Source organism: Mastigoproctus giganteus, chromosome 9 (genome assembly GCF_048544385.1).
Source record: "Mastigoproctus giganteus isolate SK-2022 chromosome 9, ASM4854438v1, whole genome shotgun sequence".
Lineage (NCBI taxonomy): Eukaryota > Metazoa > Arthropoda > Arachnida > Uropygi > Thelyphonidae > Mastigoproctus > Mastigoproctus giganteus.
The window spans coordinates 229,819,461-229,844,788 of NC_143583.1; the positions used below are offsets into that span (position 1 = coordinate 229,819,461).

At 39.4% G+C, this 25,328-nt stretch overlaps 1 protein-coding gene across 1 annotated transcript in view; it reads left to right on the top strand.

Annotated features, from left to right (window-relative positions):
• The first annotated feature begins 19,975 nt into the window (after window positions 1–19,975).
• Window positions 19,976–25,328, top strand: part of LOC150081166 (serine/threonine-protein kinase PLK2-like) — a 316,839-nt gene continuing 311,486 nt past the window's right edge. The window contains exon 1 of the mRNA XM_090380951.1: window positions 19,976–20,425. Within this exon, the coding sequence (XP_090237077.1) occupies window positions 20,243–20,425 (183 nt within the window). The 5' untranslated portion in view covers window positions 19,976–20,242. The remainder of the gene's footprint in view (window positions 20,426–25,328) is intronic.

Below are 25,328 nucleotides of genomic sequence, written 5' to 3' on the forward strand. Positions count from 1 at the left end.
ACATATAATACATACGTAGACAAAATTTTAGACTAGTTTTTCTTATATAATTCATAATTTGGAACGGAACCCCTTTATTACTATGGGAGCCATAACTCAGTATTCGCGTTTTCGGTTTTCGCGGTATTTCTCAGGAACGCCCCCGCGAATAGCGGGGATTTACTGTATACAGAATTAAAAGCGCAAAAATCTGAAGCTTTCGAAGGCTCTGCCGTCTTTCTCGACAATACGCTTTATTTTTGCAGTGCAGTCTTAAATACCTGCAGGTTCACGGCACATCTCACGTGATTCAATAACACGTGCATTGTTCTCATGCGTAACGGAACCGGAAGTGGCTCGGGGGTGCGTCAGGTGGAATCGTTCATCCCTTCCAAGAATCACTGCCTCAAAGAGGGGATGAATCCGCATACCCCTATCTCTACTAATGTTGTTCCCAATGGAACTAATCCGCAAGCTCTCGAGCCACTTGCGGTCCCAAAACCTATGCGTCCGGTTGATGATAATAGCTTCGTCCGGGGAGATTTGATGTTGCTTCTCCCAATAATGCTCCGCCACGGTTGATTTTGCATAAGTTCCCATGTGTGCACAACGTACCCCATGGTACGTTGTGCACACAATGGCCTTACAGAAAGATGTCACCTTAAGTAGTTGGACCCAACTAGACGTGGAGGACATTTGTAAAGGTATAGAATTGTGTCTATCAAGCACCGCTATGGTGTTTTGTAACACCATGTATAAGCAGGTTCACGGGGCAGCAATGGGCTCCCCCATTAGTGCGATTGCTAATTTGGCGATGGAGGAGCTCGAGGCTAGAATATTTAGTGATATGGTTCTCCCAATGCGTCCGTGGAAAAGATATGTAGATAATACGTTTTCAATTATTCAAAAAGGGAGTGAAGATGAGGTTTTGAATTTTCTTAATGGCTTCTCCCCATTTATACATTTTACCTCGGAGGTGGAAGAAGGAGGGGTTTTACCGTTATTGGATGTGTTGGTCTACAGAGAAGGCCCGTGATTAAAGACTACAGTTTACAGAAAACCTATGTGTAAAGGTCAGTATTCACACTATAATTCAGCTCAGACCAACCATCACATGAACAGTGTGATTAGAGCACTAATCACAGGGCTAAATCACATTGTAGCACCTCCGAGGATAAAAAGAAAGACTGTGAGCACGTCACGGCGGATCTCCTGAGGTGGGGGTAGCCGCACCTCAGGAGGTGGAGTGTGGCTACCCACAGAGGATCACAGAGGAGTTTATCAAAGGAGAACAGAGGAGAGGTGAGACATTTATGCCGATAGCCACCGCATACATTCCCTATTATCCGGGTCTAAACGAGCAAATAGCCCGTGTATTACCGGATCATCAGACACGCTGTGTGCAGCGCGAGGACGTAAGTTGCACACAGTTGTCACAAGTGAAAGGTCCCATTCCAAAAGAAAGTGTAAGTGGGGTCGTTTATAGCACTAAGTGCATGTGGGGGAAACAAACGGCATCTAAAGGATCGTCTGGGGGAGCACACGAAAGCGATAAGGAATGCAGATTATGCGAAATCAGCAGTGGCGGAGCATTATTGGGAGAAGCAACATCAAATCTCCCCGAACGAAGCTATTATCATCGACCGGGCGCATAGGTTTTGGGACCGCAAGTGGCTCGAGAGCTTGCGGAGTAGTTCCATTGGGAGCAACATTAATAGAGATAGGGGTATGCGGATTCATCCCCTCTTTTGAGGCGCCTCCGTAGCCAGGTGGGAAGGAGCAGCAGTGCGTAGCACACACTTGTTGATTAGACCAGGGTTCGAGCCCGTCACCACCAAATACGGAGGATGCGGAAAGATCAGGGAATGACCACCACATATCCCGGAGCAATGTGGCCTTAGTTGCTAATGCTCCTAAAAACCAAATAACAACAACATCCCCTCTTTGAGGCAGTGATCCTTGGAGGGGATGAACAATTCCACCTGACGCCCTCCCGAGCCACTTCCGGTTCCGTTACGCATAAGAACAATGCACGTGTTATTGAATCATGTGACATGTGCCGTGAACCTGCAGGTATTTAAGATTGCACTGCAAAAATAAGGCGTACTGTTGATTTGGTTTGTTTTTTTTTTTTAGGAGCATTAGCAACTAAGGCCATATTGCTCCGGGAAATGCAGTGGTCATTCCCTGACCTTTCCGCATCCTCCGTATTTGGTGGTGACGGGCTCGAACCCCTGTCTAATCAAGAAGCGTGTGCTACGCACTGCTGCTCCTTCCCACCTGACTACGGAGGCGCCCCACGCGTACTGTTGAGAAAGAAGGCAGAGGCTTCGAAAGCTTCAGATTTTAGCGCTTTTAATTCTGCATATTTTATTGTATTTTATGGTATTTTCTTCTTTTTGTTTTATATACCTATTGTAAATAGTAATTTATTGTAAAATAGTAATACCGGTTTATTTTATTAAACTATTAATTTTGTTTCTTGCTTTATTATTTCATCGCAAGGTTGGTGTAAACTACTAAAAATTTATATCTTGGAAGCTATTGGTCCTTTTGTCCCAACTAAGGAATACTGTTCAAGGGTAATGGATTGCAAATGAACTAATGAGTCTCCTGGCAGAGAAGAAAAATTCATCTGCATTCACGTATAAGGGAGACCGGCGGAATTACTTAACAAGTACAGTCACTGTTTGAAAAAAGCCGTGAATTAGGGTTGAATTTGAAAGTGTCTGCAATTCTGCCCAGACACGATAGGAGGGAGTACATGATTAGAGTCTTGTCGATCAATGCGACCCTGGAAAGATTGTGCAAGGCTCAAGGGTAGAATTTTTTTTCAGCCTGGTCTGTCCTTGTTAACAGGAGAGACTGCTGGTACATGGATGGGATACACTTAAATAGAAAGGGTGCAAAAATATTTGCTGATGCTATCGAGGCAGTGTTAGGTAGGTCGGAAAACTGCTAACTTGGAGGGATACAAGGACTAATAGATTAACAGTAGCCATTGGCAGAGGTGAAAGTGATATTTGCATTGCTTCTATTGGAATGAGCAGCAGCCTGGAAAACAAGATGCAGGGTATTTCAAAGACTGCTGGGAGTCATTGCACTACAAGTAGACACATGGGTTGTGTTAGGGTAGCTAAGAATAGGAACAGGTGCATGTATACTTGCGTGTACACCAATGCTAGGAGTTTGGTAAATAAATTTGATGAATTTGAGGTATTGCTCAAACCATCAAAGGCAGATATTGTTGGGATATCAGAGACGTGGTGCCACACAGATATAAGGAATGCAGAACTGGAATTTTGGGAGTACAATGTGTACAGAAAGCATAGACAGGACAGGAAGGGAGGGGGGGGGTTATGCTATTAGTTAAGAAACACATAAACTCCAAAGAAGTGAAGCCAGTCGACATCGCTGGACAGTGCAGTGTCGAGTCAGTTTGGTGTGACATAAGCATTGGGAGATCAAAATTGAGAGTAGGAGTGTGCTATAGGCCTAATGACTCTGATGAGTATAATAAAAAACTGTACAGGGAAATAGAGCGGGCCAGTAAATCAGAGAGTCTTATATTGGGGGATTTTAATTTCCCAGAGATTGACTGGAATTTGTGGGTTGGTCACTCACACACTAGCAAGGTTTTTGTGGATTTATTGGATGATTGTTTTCTACATCAGCATGTTCGGGAGGCAACTAGAGGGAGTAATACTCTTGATCTGATTATCAGTAGTGATTCTTCATGCATTAAGAATCTGCAGATAAAGGAACCACTAGGTGGCAGTGATCACAGTGTGCAGAAGTGGGATTTACTCAAAGAGGTAACTACCATCAGGGGTAAAGGGTTTTTGCTTTCGTAAAGGCGACTATGATGGCCTGAGACAGTATTTAACTTCTATGCAGTGGGACCAACTGATGACGTTACCAACAGCAAATTCAAAATGGGAAGCATTCAAAGAATTTATCTTGGAAGTTTTACATACTAACTGAGAAATATTATTCAAAGTTTAGGCCTAAATGGATGTCAGATAAACTAATGAGACATATGGCAGAGAAGAAAAATGCATGGGATACATATAAATAAATGGGTGACATGGAAGCCTATTATAGATATAAGCTAGTCTGTAACCAAGTCACAAAGGAGGTTAGGCAGGCAAAGGCAGATTATGAGAAGTCCTTGGCAAAGGATGCAAAGAAAAACAGAAAAGAGTTCTTTACCTATGTAAACTCTAGAAGGAAAGGGATGAATCAGATTGGTCCACTGGATATTGATGGTTCAACAGTTGAGGATCCTACTCAGGTGGCTAACAAACTAAACTAGTATTTTGCATCTACATTCACACATGAGTTATTCAGGAAGGGGAATGCCAGAGGTGAAGTAAACTCTGGCTGTGAGCTAGATGATATTGTAATAACTGAGAGGAAAATGGAGGAGAAATTGTTGAGGATAAACATAAAAAAGGTTCTATGGTGATTTGTCTGTTTGCTGGATGAAAAACCCCAGTTTCTGAAGAAAAAACCTTGCTGTCTATTCCTGAGACCGACTAACTCAGCCACGGAGTGAAAAAACCCATTTAAGTTCCTCGTCATCGACGGGATTCGAACCCAGACCTTTTCCACCTGGTGTGGGGAGGATGGTGATGATACCACTGTGCTACTCTCTCAGACTCGATGTTTAGGTAAAGTAAAGTGTAAAGTATATTTAGGGTCAGACGGCACCAGGGGTTTCCCCCATCTTCGCGTTGTTTATATTGTGTGGTGATACAGATCACTGTAAAAGCCAGAGATTTAAAAGTGTATGGATCTTGAAGTGTGCGGTGTCATGTACCATTGTTCTTCTGGCCATTTAGTCGCCAGACCTCTGCTGACGCCCGACGTTGCCCTACTTTCGCCCCGTGGAGGCAGACCAGGTACCTAGAAGTTTAAGATTTACTCTGGCAGGTCCTGCCACCTAATTTCCTGAGATTTCAGTGGCTAGAACCTAAAAAAAAAAAAGAAAAAAGTGATCGCGTAGTGTAGCGGGGCAGCACTAGAAGAAAGCCCGATGTTTAGGTAGGTGGTAGACATCAGAGTGCTCATGCACATGGAATACTGGACCCAGGGTATCCCAGCAGAACATCGCCCAAAACATGACACTGCCGCCACCACCACCACCGGCTTGGTTTCGTCCCATGGTGCATCAAGGCACCATCATTTCCCCAGGTAAATGACGCACACATAACCGGCCGTCCACATGGTGCAACTGGAAACGTGATTCATCAGACCAGACGACCTTTTTACAATCACTCAAGGTCCAGTTTCGATACTCGCGTGCCCATTGTAAGTGCTGTCACCGGTGAACCATGGTTGACATGGGCAATTGGAGCGGCCAATGGCTATGCAGCCCCATTTTCAGCAGGGTTTGATGTACTATGTGTTGTGACACTTACTCCCGTCACCTGAATTCCAATTACCGGCGAGTTGCGCCACAGTCACCCTTCTGTTGCCACATACCATCCGGGAGAACCTTCGCTCACCTCAAACATCGATGGGCAGTGGTCATCTAACACTTTGCCGGCGGTTCGTTGGTTTTCACTCCTCGGACCACTTTTTGTAGGTACTAACCATGGCTGATCGTGAGCATCCCACCAGTCGTGCCGTTTCGGATATGCTCTGACCCAGTCAACTGGCCATTATAATTTGGCCTTTGTAAAACTCGCTTAAGTCTGCTGACTTTCCCATCTGAAGAACAACAGTAACACTGATTAATGGAGCTCAGTATCAGGTGTTTTTTATACCGTGTCCCCACCCGCGCCGTAGTTCACCTGCAGTTGCTTCAATTTGCATAACGACTCACTGGTCATAATGTTTTAGCTCTTCGGTGTATTACCCAGATTACAGAAGCATTCTCTCAATGCAGTCCTACAGTTAGTAAAGCAATATGGCTTTAAACAGGGTTGCTGTACAGAAGATGCAGTTAATTCGGCTATACGTTAAAAGGGATATCTTTGTCTATCTGCTTTAGTGATTATAAATGTGCATACTTCATTGGATGCATGGGTTTAATCTTATGAGCATAAGTATGTCAATGCGTAAGTTAGTTTAAAGGTGTTAATGTATATATGTATTTTGGGTATATCAGTGTATAATACTGCTAAGTTCGTTCCAGTGAACCTATGGGCAAATTTTTTTATGAATAATTGTATGTATAGACAATCTATAATTGCATGAGTGTAAGTAGAAATAGTTAAATAGTTCCATTTAACTTGGCTACAGGCTTTGGGCTGTATGAATAACTGGGTTTGGAGCTCTCTCTCTCGTCCGAGTTACGGACCATGATGGAGGGCTTGTACTGGGAACGCATGCTGATGTATAAAAAATAACTTCTATCACGATATGTGCTTACATAATTGTGTGAATGGCACTAAGTGTATATGGAAGTGCATATGCTTGTACAGAGCTCTCGCTCACGTCCGCGTTGCCGGACGTAGGTTAGAGCTTGAACTAGCAGAAGTGCCTGATGTATAATGATAACTTTTCCTTCCCAATGCGTTTCTCCATTCCAGAGTGTGAGTGAATGTCCAAATGAGTGAAAATGAATGTAAGAATAAATAAACGTTATTGTTGCCCATTGTATGTATATACGATTTAAAAAAATGAGTAAAAAAATTTATATTACATATGGGTATAAGTGTAAGTGGATGAATGTATGTATGTTGAATATGTTGTAATATGATTAATGTACATTATATGTCAATATGAGTAGGTCTATTTGCACTGGGTAAGAAATGTGCCATTTAATCTGCAACAAAAAAAAAAGTGTGCCGTCCAATTCAGATTACTATACTGAGTTGGATAACTATGTGAGAATGGTGAGTGCATGAGAATGTCCACTCAGTGTAAATTGGTTTAATATATATATATATGTATATTAAAAAAAAATAAATTAATTAAAAAAAAAAAAAATATATATATATATATATATATGTATAACTGTAAGTAAATAAGGAATAGAAAAAGAGTGCAGTGAAAAAGAAAAAGGAATATATTTAATATTATGCAGCAGGGACACTGCTTAGGCAAACGAACTCTACGACCATAATGTATACATAGTGATATATAAAAAGTGTATAGAAGAAGGTTGCTAGGATCAACTCTACGGTATACACGAGAAGTTAATAAGATAAAAATCAAGAATTAAAAGAAATTAGGTAACAAAACAAATACAGGGAACTAAAAAAAAATTAATAAGAAATGAGGTAATATAAAATAACATAAAATGAAATAAAATGGAATACAGTGAAAGCAACTAAAATAATATAAAATAAAATAAGGTACCATATTGCTCATAATTTCCATGTCTTCGTCGGAGGTCATCCATCGAAATTATGTGAAAGAGCACAATATGTAGGCCTCTGTTTCCGACATGGTCTGTATGCTCAGGAACGCGTGCTGTGAAATGAATTTGAATTTAGCAGCAAAAATAGGGCCGAATAAGGTATGCTAATAATTATATGTAGAGCATATAGATCATGGATGACCTAAGACATTGAAATTATGAGTTATACGGCAATATGATATCTTATTTTATTTTATGGCACTAAGTGTATATGGTAAGTGCCTATGCAACAAATGAAAAAAAAAAAAAAAAAAGTGTGTGTGCCGTCCAATTCAGTTTGAACAGGCTAAGAGTAGAAAACTTGCTTCTTGCCCTAATGGTAGCCGAGCATTCTGCCAAAGCTATTGGCCACAACTTTTGCCCATCTCTGCTCCCACCTCTGTCCAAACCAGATGGTTCTGTTGTCACTTCAGCCAAGGATAAAGCTGACCTGCTAGCATCCCATTTTTCTTCCAACTCATGTATTAATGATCTTGGTAAAACACCTCCCACCATTCCCAACACGCTCCATTCAATGCCTCCTGTGGTCTTCCGTCAAAAGGATGTCAGAAGGATTTTGACGAATCTTGATGCTAAGAAAGCTCCAAAGTCCCGATGATATTTCTCCACTTGTTCTCAAAACGTGTACTCCTATTCTTTGCCGCCTTTTTTCACTTTCTTATTCCAACGGTGTTTTTCGTTCTGCTTGAAATTTGCTCATATCCAGCCAGTTCCTAAAAAGGGTGACAAATCCCTCCCATACAATTATCGTCCTATTGCAATTACTTCTACTCTTTCTAAAGTAATGGAGAAATCAATTAACCGCCAACTCTTAAAGTACCTAGAAACCTTCCGTCTGATCAAAGATCGCCAGTATGGATTTCGTCAGTGTCGATCGCTTTCTCTGCATCTAAAAAACTTGGTTTTCTCTTTCGCTCTCGGCGTTACTTTTCTTCCAAATAGCTGCTCACTCTGTATAAATCGCAAATCCGCCCTGCCATGGAATATTTTTCCCACATCTGGGGTGGTGCCCCCAAAACCTCTCTCAGGCTTCTTGATTCCATTCAGAAAAGGGCAGTTAGGTTAATTAATGACTCATCTTTAACAGAGTCTCTCCACTCGCTGTCTCATAGACGCACTGTTTCTGCTGCATGCCTCTTCTACAGATACTTCCATGGGCACTGTTCTTCTGAATTGGCTTCTATAATTCCCGCTCTCTCTTTCAAAACAGTCCGAACACGTGCCGCCACCAGCCAACATCCATTTACGGTCCAACTTCAAACTCACAGAACCAACTTTTCATCTTCCTCGTTTATTCATTGAACTGCCGTTTTATGGAACAACCTTCCTTCATACGTATTCCTGAAAATTACAGTCTACAGAAGTCCAATGTGAACAAATATCTTCTTTCGTCTTCTCAACCTCCAACCCAAGCACAGTACTAAGTACTATAGGTTCTAATACCTCTCGTGTTTGGGGTTTACATAAAAAAAAAAAAAAAAAATTCAGGTTACTATACTGAGTTGGATAACTACGTGAGAATGATGAGAATGTCCACTCAGTGTAAATCTTTCTTATTCATTTCTTTTAGTTCCCTATATTTGTTTTGTTTTAATTAATTTCTTTTCTTTTAATTCTTGATTTTTATCTTGTTCACTTCTTTTGTATTCCGTAGATTCGATAGTAGCAACCTTCTCCTTTACACATTCTAAATATCACTATATATATATACATTATATATATATATACAAATTTTTATATATATATATTTTTTTTTTATATATTTCAAGCATCATGTGAAGGAATATGCTTTTTGCTGCCTCTGATGTTTGCGTTAGCTTTTTATTTTTTATTATGAGAGATTCAGTTTTAAACTATTTCAAACATTATTCAAATACTGTATATATATTTCCCTTTTGCAGATTAAGTTGTACAAATGTGTATGAATGCCAAGTCATCTGTGTAAACTATGCGGTGACTGAATAAATGCTTGTGATTAATATTATACATAAAAAGTGATTGTCATGGCAGTTGTCCATATTTAGGTAACACCTATGTCCTGTCCTGTCTAGTTGCATGATGATGAATGAGAAATGACAAATGTGTGAGTGAATGTAATGTGATATGAGAGTTGTGGTTGATACACGTAAGTAGAGAATATGGTTATATGTTGAAAAAGATCATAGGTGTGTCGGCGGCAGCTTCTCGTGAAAAAACATATTAACCACCGAGTACTGGCAAATTAAGTTGTATATCGGTTAATACTTCCCTAAACTTTTTACATGAAACAACATATACTTCACTCTTCATATTTCAAGTATACCGAAGATCATTATTAAATCATGTAGAATGGTAATTTAATTTTAGTTCCGCTCTCCTTATTCCACTTTAATGAATATTGCAACCATGTTGTCATCTTGCTGTTATGCTCTCGCATTTTTTATATGTGGGTTTTCGGAGCTGTAAACAACTTTCAGAATTTATACACCTGTGAAAAGATAATGATGGATGGGACATTCAGAATTGTACCACGCTTATTACACGATACTATGTGGCACAAATTTTTCCTCTCATGATCTATTCCCTTCCTACTTAGCTTCAGGAAGTTTACATTCTGCTGCACCGAATTCAGGAAGTTGAACAAAAGGAAAGTCTTTTCAAGTGAAAGAAATTATAGTGAACTACGATAATGCACCTACGAAAGCTGTTTCTTTCATGTTTCCGACTTAACTGTACGATATGAAAAGTTTCTGTTTTATGGTTACACGGCGATTCACCAAAGAAGATACTTTCCACAACCATATAATAGAAACGACAGTGATGCACTGTTTCCTCCGTGGGCAACAAAATCTTTTAAATTTCTTAAACTTTCGTAATTTCATGTTGCCTCTAAAATATTATTTTTAACTATTTCTAATATTATTTTTATACTTTTTAGATCTTTAATATATGATTTCAATCGAAATTTTATCTGTGGTTTTTAACATTCATATTTTCTTACTTAATTTTAGTGAAGTTTTTGTGTTCTCATCATCCAGGAAGCATTCATTCTGTAAAAATTGTTTTCTTTTCAAAATATTTATTTCCATTTATTCTTTAGAATTTTAAGATTCTTCTGTGTTAGTTTGCTATAAACAATCATTACTTGCTATTAATCGATGCTGCTAATATTGCAATCCCTCAATATACTGTTTACTATTTTCAATTATTGATTTCTTACGATATCATTCCTTTTTTGAGGCCATTGTTTGTTTGTTTGTTATTTGGTTTTTAGGAGCATTAGCAACTAAGGCCATATTGCTCCGGGAAATGCGGTGGTCATTCCCTGACCTTTCCGCATCCTTCGTATTTGGTGGTGACGGGCTCGAACCCCGGTCTAATCAAGAAGCGTGTGCTACGCACTGCTGCTCCTTCCCACCTGGCTACGGAGGCGCCTTAAGGTCATTGTGTAACCAATACGAAAACAATAGAAAACATTAAAAAAAAAAACTACATGAACCGAACTACTGTATTTCGATTCTTGGAGTTGCTGAAGCAAGAACAAGTGAAGAATGAAGCCTCCACGGTGTTACCTGAAACAGAGAATGCGAGTAGGAAACCAAAACTAGAATAGTTTTGCCATTTTGAAACTACCGCGTTAACATTTTGAAACTACCACATTGACATTTTGAAACTACTGCACAATGGACATATATCTGTACACATTTTATATTTACCAAGCTTATAGATTTAAAAAAATCTTTACAATGCGGGGCAGAAGCATCTCTTAATTGTATCAACAGAACCTGACATGGATAAGTCTCTCTGCCTTGTTTTACCGAATCAGGAAATGAGTTGTATGTTGACATTAGGAGAGGCATACGATGCAAGAAAGCAAGCTTATATAGCATCAGCCATAAAAAAAAAAAAAAAAAAAAAACATTTCACCCATCCATTCACTCCAAATGTTTGTCTAGTTCTGCCTTTAACTTATTTAAGTTTTCGACCTCCACTACAAAAGATGGAAGTTTGTTCCAACTATCAACCACCCGCTGGCTAAAGGCGAATTTCCGCACGTCTATTCTACAGTTTTCTTTCCTCAATTTGAATTTATGTCCCGTCAGGCGATTAATCTGGGCAAGAGGAAGAATTCCATTAGCATTGGGCTTGCTCAAGCCATTCAAGGCCTTATACACCTCAGTTAGATCACCTCGCAGATACGTAGTCTCCAGAAGCTGCAATTTGTCCTTTCTTGGTTTCTTGGTGACACCAACTCTTTGTTCCACTCACCAATCTCGTTGCCCTTTTCTGTACTCGATCCAGCAGCTCTACATCTTATACAAGGGGACAATCACCCCCCTACTCAAGGTGTGGCCTGACCATTGCCTTATACAAGGGGACAATCACCCGCTTATCCCTGCTAGAAAAATTCCCGTATATCAGTCAAATTCCTGTATATTGACAAGATACCATGAGCTACTCTTGCACCTTGTCTGCACTGCTCAGAAAACTTCATATCTGACTGCACAATTACCACCAGGTCCTTTTCATTCTCCACTACCCCGAGTGTAGTACCACCCAGTTGATACGTTAATCTGGGGTTACTGCTACCCATATGCAGTACTTTACATTTGTCAATGTTAAACTTCAGTTGCCACCTCTCAGCCTATCTGCCCAACTTTTCCAGATGCTGTTGCAGTAGCGTACTATCATTGCTGTCATTAACAACCCTGTCAACCTTCGTATCGTTCTGCAAACTTCGACATTAAGCCTGATATACCTTCATCAATATCATTGGTAAATACCGAAAACAACAATGGGCTCAACACTGAACTTTGAGGGTCTCCACCAATAACATTAGTCCACGAAGAGCAGTGTCCATTGATAACCACTCTCTGTCTTCTCCCACTCAACCATCCTTTTCTCCATTGTAATAGCAACTTTCCCTTAATATTGTTGGCTTTTATCTGATTAAATCCAATAAAATGATATTTTATTTATTATTTTTTTTATTGTATACATTTTATTAATGAGCATTTAGTATTAATTAAGAAAATGACACAGAGAAGACAGTGGAGAATGAAGACAGGCATGGAAGACTTCTGTCTATGTCCGTTTTAAAATTCTTAGAACATTGGATTGACGCGTGCGCTTATCTCGAAAAAGAATATTACATGTTTTCTTTTCAGGGGACGTTTTGTCGGCATCTCTGCAACTTAGATATTTTTGGCATTTCTTTACATCTTTTCTCCTGCGACACCTCTTTTTAGGCGCGTTAGCATATATAAGCGCGTATTGTGTTCACAATGTCCTTCTATCTGTCTGTCCTTCCGTCCGCATGTAACAACTCGATTCCTAGTGGGGAGATTTTCATGAAAATTTATATATGATTCATAAGCAAAATTCATACTAATGTCGGTCATCCCAAATTTCATTAAAACCGGACCAATATAAATCCAGCAATAATTATTTCTTTTTCCATACAATTTATATGAAAAAAAACAATAACAAATTCCTAGATTAAATATACTTTTTAATACTGTATTCTCAGCTTTAGACAGTCCGCGCACTTCGTATATATTGTAATGTAAGACTGGTGAACGTGGAACGTGTGAATATATATATAGCATTTATATATATATATATATATATATATATATATATATATATATATATATATATATATATATATATATATACGCCATTGAATATTTAAATCTAAATGTCATTTGACATAATTCCAATATATATATATATATTAATTATACATATATTTGAATAACGTTTGAAATAGTTGGAAACTGAATCTTTCATAATAAAAATAATAAAATAAAAAGGTAAAGCAAATATCAGAGGCAGCAAAAAGCATATTCTTCTACATGATGCTTGAAATTTAGCAATAAAAATAAATTAGAATAAGAATTTAAAAAAAATAAAATAAATAAAATAATGCCAGCAGCATGGCAAGACAGAAGAGCGAAAATAGTCAAAATTAAACATAACGATCAATTACGCCCCATCTCAACAGAGGACCACAAGGCCAATAATGTCAGGGAATCGCTGCATTTCGATCGCTAGACAAATCGCCGCAAAGGCGAGTCGAACGAAAGATCAGTCCGCCACCCGATCCCCAGATCGAACCGCCAATGCAGAGGACTTGAATAGCGGTGGTCCTGATGCAGCGAAAATTAAAAATAGAACAGATACGAGCACTCCAATGCAAAGCCACACCACTGACAAAAAGTAATCTTAACCAGATTGTTAGCCGGAGCGGTACCCTTGGATCTACATTTGTTGTATCGGGGTTTTTGCTACCGTATTAAGAGGGAAATCCCTGCAGAAATTTTTGGTATAGAGATCAATATTCGCTCTGACTGTAGAGGCGAAAAGAAAAGATGTATGAATGAAATAATCAATTTATGGCAGACAAGATGGGATACCATACCTAATGGAAGAGTGACCAACATGTTTATCCCGAACGTGACGTTTCTGAATGATAAAAAAGTTCGCAATTTGGTTTACACCTGGTTTACAGTTGTCATTTTTGTTAACAGGGCACGGGTCAATGAATGAGAAATTATATGCATTAGGACTAAATAACACGGCCCTTTGTTTTTGCGGCGCCAGGGAAGGCTGGCAGCACATACTATATGATTGTCGAATATATGACAATGCCAGGACAGCGATACTTGAAATTCTTGAGAGTATAGCTCCAGGAGAAGAAGCTATATTTTTAAGAGACTGCAGTAAGTTTCAGATGTTCCAGGTATTTGCTAAAGAAGCGTTTGAACTAAGGAAAAGTATGATTCCAGTGATACGAGGTTGATCAAATCCATCTGGCTGGAGGCACCGAAGTGTTTTTAAGCTGCCGTTCTTAATGGTTGCACAACTGGAAGATCTACTCTTTTCGTTATCTCTCTCTCTCTCTCTCTCTCTTCCCCCTTCGGTTTTTTCCCCTTTCGCTTTTTGGTATATATATGTATGTATGATTGTGTATATATGCTAGAAACCAATATATATATATATTTATTTATTTTTTATATTTTATTTATTATTATTTTTTTTCCTCTGGAGTGGGCCCCAGAGAAGGAATTTTTTTTTTTTGTTGTCTCATACTCTGAGACCATAGGTGTCCCATCTACTGGAACTGGCCCACCTTCCCGTGGTGTGGACGAGTACCCAGAATCATCTGTCCAGGTGACTGATGCTTCTGGGTAGCCAAGTGGCAGAATACACACAAACCTCGGTCACGCACACATATCTGGCCCATTTGTAGTGATACTGTTCTTCACAGAGATACGAGGTGGAGTTGAACTGACGTTCTAGGAGCCGCCCCTTACATAAACACATGTCCACATAACCAGATTATATACACGAAATGCAGCGATTCCCTGACCATTATTGGCCTTGTGGTCCTCTGTTGAGATGGGGCATAATGGTCAGTCTATTTTTGTTTTATTTTATTGTAGTGGTTTACATCACTGTTGGTGATATTTCACATAAATTTGGACCTGGTGCCCGTCAGAGGGGCGCCGTGAAATTTCTATTTGATTGGCATTCGAAATTTAATGGATTATTATTTTATTATCTTTACATTTAGATGTTCTAAATTATCTTGGAGCGTTTCTGCTGCAATATTTTTACTCTTGTTACTCCTCTCTTCCCTCCTTGTTGGTTTGATCATTATGTTTAATTTTGATTATTTTCGCTCTTCTGTTTTGCCGTGCTGCTGGCATTATTATTATTATTTTTTTATTTATTATTATTTTTTTAATTCTTATTCTAATTTATTTATATATATATATATAAAGAAATGCTACTTAAAAGTATATGAGAGAAGGGTAATAAATATTATATGAGTATTATTAGGTGATATAATATACAGTATAATACACACACATTATATGATATATATATCATATAATAATAGAGGTTTTCGTTATCAAAAAAGGTATAAGCACGATGAGGTCCCGATGTTATTGACAGCAGATCAAAAACGCAAAAGAGTTCGTTTTAGATCTGCTTTTTTTTTTTTTTTTTTTTTTTGTTCGTGTTTGATTCGCACAACAGTCAAGTCAAGTGAACATCTGCATTATTTTCAAGCAGATCCAACAAATTTCATTCCAAGGTTTGTGACTATGGATGAGATGTGGGTGCATCACTTTAAGCCAGAGACAAAGGAGCAGTTCAGAATTGGAAAAACACTTCTTTTCCCACTCCAAAGAAAGCCCAAATCGATTCTTTCTGCTGGCAAAGTGGTGACATCAGTTTTTTGGGATGCTAGTGGACTACCTTCAACAAGCCAGATAATCACAGGATCATAATACGCGATCATATTGCATGAAAATATCAAAGACAAGCTCCGAGGAAAATTCAGCAAGCGAGTCTTGTTTCATATGTGAAATGAACTAGGAAACACTTCCTAGTTTATTTCCCAAATATACGGGGTCTCTATTCTCAACGATATACATTTCCACTTGCAGTCTGCCAAACCTCATGTACTTTTTCTGACAGAATCTCAGTTATCAGTTGATTCAACTACTGCTCATCTCAGATGTCCAAATTATTTGCTGTATGATTCCTTTCGCCTCAAAGGTGGTACTTGTGCATATGTCCGTCCTGATATTACCTGTCAGAGACTTGGTAATCTACTCTTTTCGATATTCTCTGGCTTAAAATCTTTCTACATCATTCTGTCAAATTCATCAGTTGTCTCTACCGTTCTCCCAACTCCACTAATCACTTGAGCTCTTTGACTTCCTCTCTTTGCAACTTGACTTTCTCCAGCCCAACTTTCCTAACAGTGAGGTAATTTTAATGTTCACAACTCCAGCTGGCTTCCGTTTTCTAGTCACACCGACCCAGCTGGTCGAGATGCTGAGGCTTTTGCAATTACTAATGACCTTGAACAGATTGTTCATTTACGTACAAGAATACCGGACAATTCTAACCGTACAGCCAACACGCTTGATCTTTTTCTCACAAACAACCATTCTAAGTACACGGTTGAAGAGAGTGGTCCTTTAGGCTCCTCAGATCACAACTTTGTGATTGTCTCTTTTTCAACGGAGCCTTTATCTCCTGGCTACTCCCGACCTGCGAGATTTCTTTTCTTCTTTACTTTGGTCGGACTACTGTTTCAAAACTTCTGATGTCAATGTTTGCTCAGATCGTGTCAGTGAAATTATTCTTGTATGAATGGAATCCTTTATTCCACACTCCACTTTAAAATCTCGTCCTAAACCTTGGTTTTCCAATAAATGTGCTAAATATATTCAATATTAAGAATTATATTGAGACTTATTCCAAAGGTGTTTTTCCTTCTGCTTGGAAATTTTCTCATATCCAGCCAGTTCCTAAAAAGAGTTACAAATCCCTCCTATGCAATTAATGTTCCATTGCAATTACTTCCACTCTTTCATAAAGTAATGGAGAAATCAATTAACCGCCAACTCTTAAACTATCTAGAAACCTTCCGTCTGATCAACAATCGCCAGTATGGATTCCGTCAGTATCGATCCACTGGTGATATTCTTGCTTATGTTACTTATTTATGGAAAAATTCAATGGAAAAGTTTGATGAAACACAAGCAGTTGCTCTTCACATCTCAAAGTCTTTCGATCGTGTTTGGCATAACTTCTAAACAAGCTTCCATGTTATGGATTGCCAACGTTTTTAGTAATTGGTTATCCAGCTTTCTCTCTGATCGCTCACTGAGGATGATAGTAGATGGCTCTCTGTCTTCTAATTTCTCCACTAATGCTGGTGTCCCCCAAGGTTCAGTTCTTTCCCCCCACTCTTTTTCTCTTGTATATTAATGACCTTCTTCCATTGACTGGAAATCCTATCCTTAGCTTTGCCGATGATAGCACATTGCATTCCACCTTCCAGTTTGAGAAACCTTGCCCTGCTCAATCAACTTCAACTTCTCGAATATCCGCTACCAATTTCTTAAATGCCGATCTCCAGGTAATTCTCCAGTGGGGCAAAGACAACTTAGTTGATTTCATCCTTCTACAACTCAGCCTTGTCTTATATCTTGCAAAAAAAGATTCTTCTGCTCCTATGCTTATCTTTGGTGACACTCCGATTTCTAGGCAAAATGATATATCTCTTTTGGGGATTACCCAAAAGAGATATACCATTTTAATCTTACTTGGCACAAGCACATTACAAATATTGCTTCCTCTGCATCTAAAAAACTTGGTTTTCTCTTTCGCTCTCGGAGTTACTTTTCTTCCAATCAGCTGTTCACTGTGTACAAATCCGCCCTACCATGGAACACTGTTTCCCCCAAAACCTGTCTCATTCTTCTAGATTCCATTCAGAGAGGGCAGTTAGGTTAATTAATGACTGCTCTCTAACAGAGTCTCTTCACTCGCTGTCTCATAGAAGTACTGTTTCTGCTGCATGCCTCTTCTACAGATACTTTCATGGGCACTGTTCTTCTGAATTGGCTTCTATAATTCCTTCTCTCTTTCTTTCAAAACAGTCCGAACACGTTCCGCTACCAGCCAACATCCATTTACTGTCCAACTTGAAACTCACAGAACCAACTTTTCATCTTCCTCGTTTATTCATTCAACTGCCATTTTCTGGAACAACCTTCCTTCATACGTATTTTCTGAAAATTACAGTCTACAGAAGTTCAAGTCTAATATCAACAAATACCTTCTTTCATCTTCTCAACCTCCAACCCAAACGCGGTTCTAAGTACTATAGGTTCTAATTCCTCTCGTGTTTGGGGTTTTCATAAAAAAATAAATAATAAATAAATAAAAAATAAAAATATAGAACAGGCGTTCTTTGCCTGTTCACAAGTCTGTCATGGCTGTACTGCATGAATGCGACTTTGAACTCTTGAGTCATCCACCAATTCACCAGATCTAGCACCATCTGACTTACCCATTTCCTAATTTGAAAAAATACCTGGCTGGCTGGCATAAATTTTCCATCATTGCTGCAATGGATGCATTCTTGGAGGCCCAAATTTCTTCGCAGCTGGAATCAATCATTACATCATCGATGGAAAAAGTGTATTGACTCCAAAGGGGGACTGGAATTGAAAAATAATATGTATCAGACTGTTCGAATAAACCCTGCATACTCAACAACTTTTCAAATGCCCCACGTACAGCTATAATTAAAGTAAATGACTGTTTCGAGCACGTAGAAGTACAGTTTTATTAAGTGTTCTAATAAAGTTAATACCTTAGAAATAATTAATTGATAAGAAGATAACTAGATTTACTTTTCACTTCAGTTAATCACAGAAAAAAAAAATTGATTAAAAAAAAAAAAAAATAGAATGCGTCTCAAATGTAGCGCGCTGCTTATATTACCTAACTTGTAATGGATGAATGTTATCGGATATTTGGCATTGCTCGATAAGGAAAAGTACAATCGATATCACATATTCGGCGTATATTTCGTTGGTCCCTTGAAAGAAATCTTTTGAGATCAATCAGAGATTCGCCTGCAATCTCCTCCGAACCGCAGAAATCTATTCATATAAATGAAAGTATATTTCGCGTATTACTGTAAAACGAAAGGTTGGACCGAGTCCAAATTTTCAACGTACGTTCTATTGTTGGTCTTTGGGAAAATTTAAAGTCCAGTTACGGTTTCACAGCCCTCGTTGCCTCTTCCCCTTTAAAAATAGGAATAAATGAAAGTATGTTTTCGCATCCATCGACAAGAAAAATGTGCAACATATATTCTGTTGGCCCCTGTAATGGTTCTAAGTTCGATTCTGAATTCATAGCATTCCATCTCCAGTTTCCCCTACACAAATATCACAATTTGGAACAGGATCTCTGATCCACTTCAAAATTTCAAGGCTCACTTAGAATATTTAAGAAATCTTTGTAACAAATTTTCATGTCGATGAGTTGGCTTATTTTGTTATAAATCATGAATTGTTATAACCGCTCCGTCCGCTTAATAAAACTTATCACTGAGATGTGTCAGCCATTTTGTCCCGTATACTGAACGTTCTCTGGACTTTAATTTTTTCACACTTCTAGAAGCACTTTTAAATACTTTTCCTTTGCTAAAATGCCTGTTGCTTATCCTCCACGTCTGATCGACGTGGATTAATTCATCATAAACCGTGATTACCTCATTTTATAGTTAGATAAATATTCTTTATTGTACAACAAGAGAAAAAATGAATGAACAAGTGCTGTTGTGCCAGCTTTTCACGACCAAAGAGGCCAGGGAGTAACACTCTCCTAGCCTCTGGTTGTCCAGGGTTGAATCTCTAGCGCTGTACATGTCCACCTCCCCCCCCCCCCCCCTCTGTTTGCTTGAAATCTTTCCGCAGTCCTTTCTGCTTACAGTCTGACCACGTTGGATTTTCTGTCCGATCATTGTCTGCTGTTCCAAAGTCTGCGCGGTTTGTTCTTTCACTGCTTTCGAAGAACTCGCGGCACGAGATACGACTAGTAACACACTTGCCATTAGACATGCGCTGAAACTTTCCCTCCCTTCGGACTAAGTGAACACGCTCTACACTGACGGCAACATCCGGTTACGCCGAAGTAGGAGGGACTCCCCGAGAGAGAGAGCGTCAAATGTGCTCGCTGTTGAAGTGAGAAAGTGGCAACAACTTTCGGATGGCAGTTCCAGGTAATACGCATCCTGGCGTTCTCACCCGTGGTCCGTTCGCGAGTGGGATCGTTGAAGTTAGCGAACTTAATCGTACTTTTTCCAGTTGTTGAAACAGAGTGAAGAACGAAGAAGCGAAAGTACACGCCGATCGAAAACGACATTTTTATTTGTGTTTGTCTCGCGGAAATTCTGCAAGTGGTCCGAAGTGTATTGAACCTTTCGGTAGAAAACTTTCCCCGGCCTTTTCTTTGTTCATTCCCACCCCCGCCTCGTTTCCCCGAAGTTCAGTTTACAGGAATACACTGAATGAACGCAGAGTCATGCTACCACCAGCCAACCTAGCCAGTGACGGGCGGCTTTTCGCAACGGCGGACAGTAAAGTGAACTGTACGACGTCAGGAAAGACTGAGAAGTCGCCTGGCAAGAACGTCGTCGAAATCCCCGAGTATATTGCCGACCCCAAAACGAAAACGACTTACCTGAAGGGGAAATTCCTGGGAAAGGTAAGAGTTTGTTCTTAGAGTCTGTCGCGACATTGTTGTTTGTAATTGTGGTGGCGAAAGTGCGGCGCCTGTTGCGCGAGTTTAACACCGAACTGAAGAAACACTTGCTGGGCTGCGACTACCAAACACCCCAAGAAATTAAATACCCTTCCGTCATTGTCCGAACCTGGCCAACATTTCAGTTTCGTTTCCGTTGCTGTATAAATGAGTGATCGACAAGAGGCGGGCAGGGGGCGAAAGAGGGGACCGTATTCAGAAGCAGATTATTCGTTTGTGTGTCAGACAAAAGGAAATCCACGTGCAGAAACTAGTTGTTCGTGGACTTCCTGAGGTTTTAAAATGGGGGATGGAAGCTGGGGCCCTTTAAACACCACTTCCAAGTTTTTCGATATTTGGCAATATGAAGCACAGTATTACTGAAAACCGACGTAGCGGAATGCGAAACCGGCCGGGGAAAGGGGAGGGAATAAAGGAAACAACAACAACCATGTAAAATTGAGGAGGAGTTGCAGTGTGTATATCACACTTAGTGTGTTTCATGTTTAGTTTCGAAGTGGGATTATTGTGGGACGAAGGGATCTTTTCTATCTCCGTTTTGTATCTCGCTATTCAGTGAAGTTGAAGTCCAGTTTGCTATCTTAACTTCCTGGAGTAATTCAGATATTTGACAGCGCAGTGTGGCGATAATCACGTATACATTTCGACGAAATGTGTTGCATCACTTGGACCGTTTCCAAATCAGTCGGAGGACAATTAGGGAGCGCGCCTTCCTAATTAATATCCGTAAATTAACTAAAATTTCCATTTTATTTCTCAGATGGCGTAGGCACTGCAAAAGGACCAATTATCCCACATCCTCGGTTGCTTTTATCCTATCAACGGACACTTTTAAAATACACAATACAAGAGGTGGTTTAAAAGTTCTAGTCCCAGTATAAAAACCAGCTGATGAGCAGTGTTTATTTCTCAATATTATCCCCCTCTTAATTCGATGCGCTTTTCCCTCGTTGTGCAATTTTATCCCTTCCAACAAAAAAAAAAAAAAAAAAAAAAAACCTCCTTTAATCCATTCAATTTGAGCACGAATCGAATCACCGTTACTGTGAAGTTCCTGTCTACTCATGTGATGCTTCAGTCGAAGAAATAAATGTCACTGAGCCAGATCGGATGAATAGCAGCCATTGCAATGTGACACCTGCTCATGGTGTTCAGAGAACACCAGTTAGCCTCCTCTCTCCCACCTTCTCTTTAAACACGCAATTTTTGGATTAAACTTCCATAATAATAGGTGAAACACGAAACTTCGGAGGAAAATTCCACGATGCTTCCATTCTTTTCGGTTTTTTTTTTTTTTTTTTTTTTCTCAGAACCGAAGTTCAAAAACAAGGAAAAAACGGCATTCTTCCTTTGAACTTATTCTCATTCGTTTCTGATCAGTACGTGGGCCCGTTTTCTCAGAGTTTAAATAGCTGATTGTTCAATCAAGAGGGATTAAACTGTCCCATAAACACCTCGTGGTCTGAAAGTTTTCGGATGATGATCATCTCTCATTCATTACTGTATCGTGGATTTGTTTGAACAGGACCTGGGTCATTGTTTTTGGTATGCTACTGATATAAGCATCTTCGCAGGACTGTAAATGTGTTTAGTCCACACATCCACTCCATTGTGGCACATGATGTAGCTGTGCCACTCAAAATACCAAACATGTTTGTGGACATTATTTTTCAAATGTGCCTGCATCTCCATTGTTCAAAAATCATCTTGCTTCAAAATTATGATGACCTGTAATTTATATTATACTACAAGATATGTAAATTATATAATGTGCATTCACTTGAAATGTTGGTAGTATTTTTCTTGTTATGCTTGCGACTTAATGGCCACCCTAACCGAGAAGTCAGGCGAAAGGATTCACAAGGTCACATGCTTTGAGTGACCGGGATTCAAGCTCTTGACTGCTAAATACGGCGTTGTTTCTCGTATTCTATGCATCTTGTGAACTCGATGCATCTGGTGTTTCTGGTGATATCGTCTGACCGTGTGGTCGTCCTGGAGTATAAACCCAAGTTATTCTTGTATAACTGTCGTACAATTTCTATTCATTGACATGGCTTTTACTAAAACAGCACAATACTTTAGTATTCATTCAGACATGGAATGCAAACGCTCCAAAAACACTAAATTTTGTTAGAAGCTGTAGATTTTTTTTTTTAAATTTAATCTTTGGTGTGACGACTTCACCCCACCCCCCCTCCCATGCTCTTCAGCCACAAAATAGCATATAAACCCATTTTGTAATTCAATGCATTTCAAAGAAAACTATTTATTTATTTTTTGCTTTGTTTCTCCGTAAATTCTTAATTAAAAATTCGAGAACCCTGTGCTAAATAGGACCAGAGCACAAGTGCATTGTCAGTGGTGGAGTGGAAATCCAATCTTCGTGTTTCTGGTGATATCAGTATCGTACAGCAAGAACATATTTGCTGTTTGCCTACTGAATGGTTGTCAGCAAGGTTGAGATTGCATCCTCAGTGGATTGTCCTTTTTTTAATCCAAACTGGCAATCAAAGGAGAGTTTATGTTCTGTAAATAATTTTAAAATCCTTGGAGCAATCATCCTTTCAAGTAATTTGCTGAGATTGGCCTGTATGTTCTGGGGTTTGTTTTTGACTTTCCCGGTTTATACAAGATTTTTAAGAGCGCAAGCTTCCATTCAAGAGGGAAAAGCCCCTCTAGCAAGCATTTATTAATAGAATAGAATAATCTTTAATTGCAGCAATGATAGACATACAATTAGTCCCGTCACGGCATGGTGGTGCTAGGGGTTTACAAAACATATTTACAAAAGATACATGAGAAAAATATAAGTTACATCAGATTATTAACAAAGCACAGTTTTACATTTTCAGTTCGACGAGGATACCCTTCCTGTATTTTTTATTATTGACCACTTCTTGGAGGTCCCCGTCGATGGCTTGCAGTGAGGGCAGCATTTGCTTTGGCAGGAATCTGTCGGTTAGTACTAGCCGGTTACGGTTTGCTAGCAGTTGTGCTGAAGACCGGAGATAAGGGGGAGGAATGCGCCAAGAGCAGTGATCCCAGAAGTTTGGCTCTGTAATTTTACCGGTGGCCATCTTGATGGTGAACAGCAGCCTTCTTTCTCCGGTGTAGGACCGGAGCCTGCGTAGTTGAAGAGCTTCTGCTAACTGTGTTGATCTGAGAGCTGGGGGAAGGTGGAGTTTGCTGTTGGCCCATTTTAGAAGCCAGAATTCGGCAGAGAATATTCTTTTAATGTTGGATTCGGTGGCCGAGGCCCATATCTCTGAAGCATACAGTATTGTCGGGTAAAGGATTGATACGATGTATCTTTTTACCAGTTGTGGGTCGGTGGTGTGGAGCAGCTGTTGTTTGGCGACCCAGCGTAGTGAATTCAGTCTCGACTGTATGAGGTTTATGTAATCGTTGAAAGATAGTTTAGAGTCGAAAACGATCCTCAGGTCTTTGTGTGTTTGAACACTTGGAACTGAGGAGCCGTTAAGCACAGGCTCCAACGTTGTTGGGCTGCCCTTTAGAGAATAAGTTATTTGTGCCGATTTTAGGCGGTTGATTTGGAGGTTGAAGGTATTGAGGTAGTCAGCCATGTCCTGCAGTTTGCTAGTGATTCGCTGAGTGATTTAATAAGTTTAATGAAGTCTCAGGGAAGAATTCATAATTTTTTTTCAATAACTTGATTCATTTTTCAATCACTGTTACATCGGTAGCACTACCACAAAATTCGGTACCTCCACAACTTCCAATACCCGCGCATACTACCACTTCAACAGTTTCAGAACAAGTCAATCCTGCACTGAGTTAATAATCCACGCTGAAACCCACAACCACGCCCCCCCCTTGTTGACTCTGCCATCACCATTATTAAACTTAGATCGAGCTACAGAATTCTTTAATATGAAGCCCTCACCATCGAATGGTACCGACACCAGTCCGATGTCAATATTATTAACGCTAAACTTCCCTTCAACCTCTCGCGGCTAAAGTTCCCATGTGTCAAAAAGAGCATCACGAGAGTATAGATAAACTTTAAATACAACACGCGCTCACTTCTCTCCCATTTGCCAACTGATGACGCTTTATTCAACGAAAGTCCCTCGTAACGACTATTAGCATCACCGGTCTTCTTTTTTTCATATGCGTCCTTTAATCTCTTTATGACAACCAAGGATTGGAGATCTGCACTTCTACTTCCTTGCGCTCATTGCTCATTTTAAAATCTGTTTAAAATATTTTCACCCGAATTCTGCCTTAGTTCTTTTTAATGCAGCTTCCAACCTAAATTTAGTCACCATCTACCAATAAATTTATTGCAGATTTATATAAGGTGAGTACCGCTTTTTAAGCACTTGCTATTCATTTTTTAGTCAGATTTATCACTGTATTATAAGATTACTATAATTTCATTATTATCACTTGATTATCAATGAGGTCAATGCCAGGACATTTTATGGTTCAATTTAGCTACTGCAGCTCCTAGCTCAAGCATGTTAAAAATGGCAATTTCAGTTGTCCCCTTATATTCCCGATTAATGCGTCTAATTTCTGCTTGATCAGGGTTGTCCGTATACGGAAAGTCTTCCGGAAAGAGGCTACTCACTGTCCCTCGACTGTAAATTCCCAGTCGGAAGTTTCTTGATTCTCTCATTATTTACATTATTGTAAATTTCAGCCCACAAAAATTTATTTCATGAAAGCTTATAGATTATACCCCAAGGGTCAGCATTTCCTGTTTCCTACACCAGACGTTGCCAACAATTTTTGCCTGCTATCAGCAATTGCTTTATGGTACCTCTTCCTCAAGTCTCTCTAATCATTTTTCAAAGCCTGAGTGTCTGCGTAAGATAGA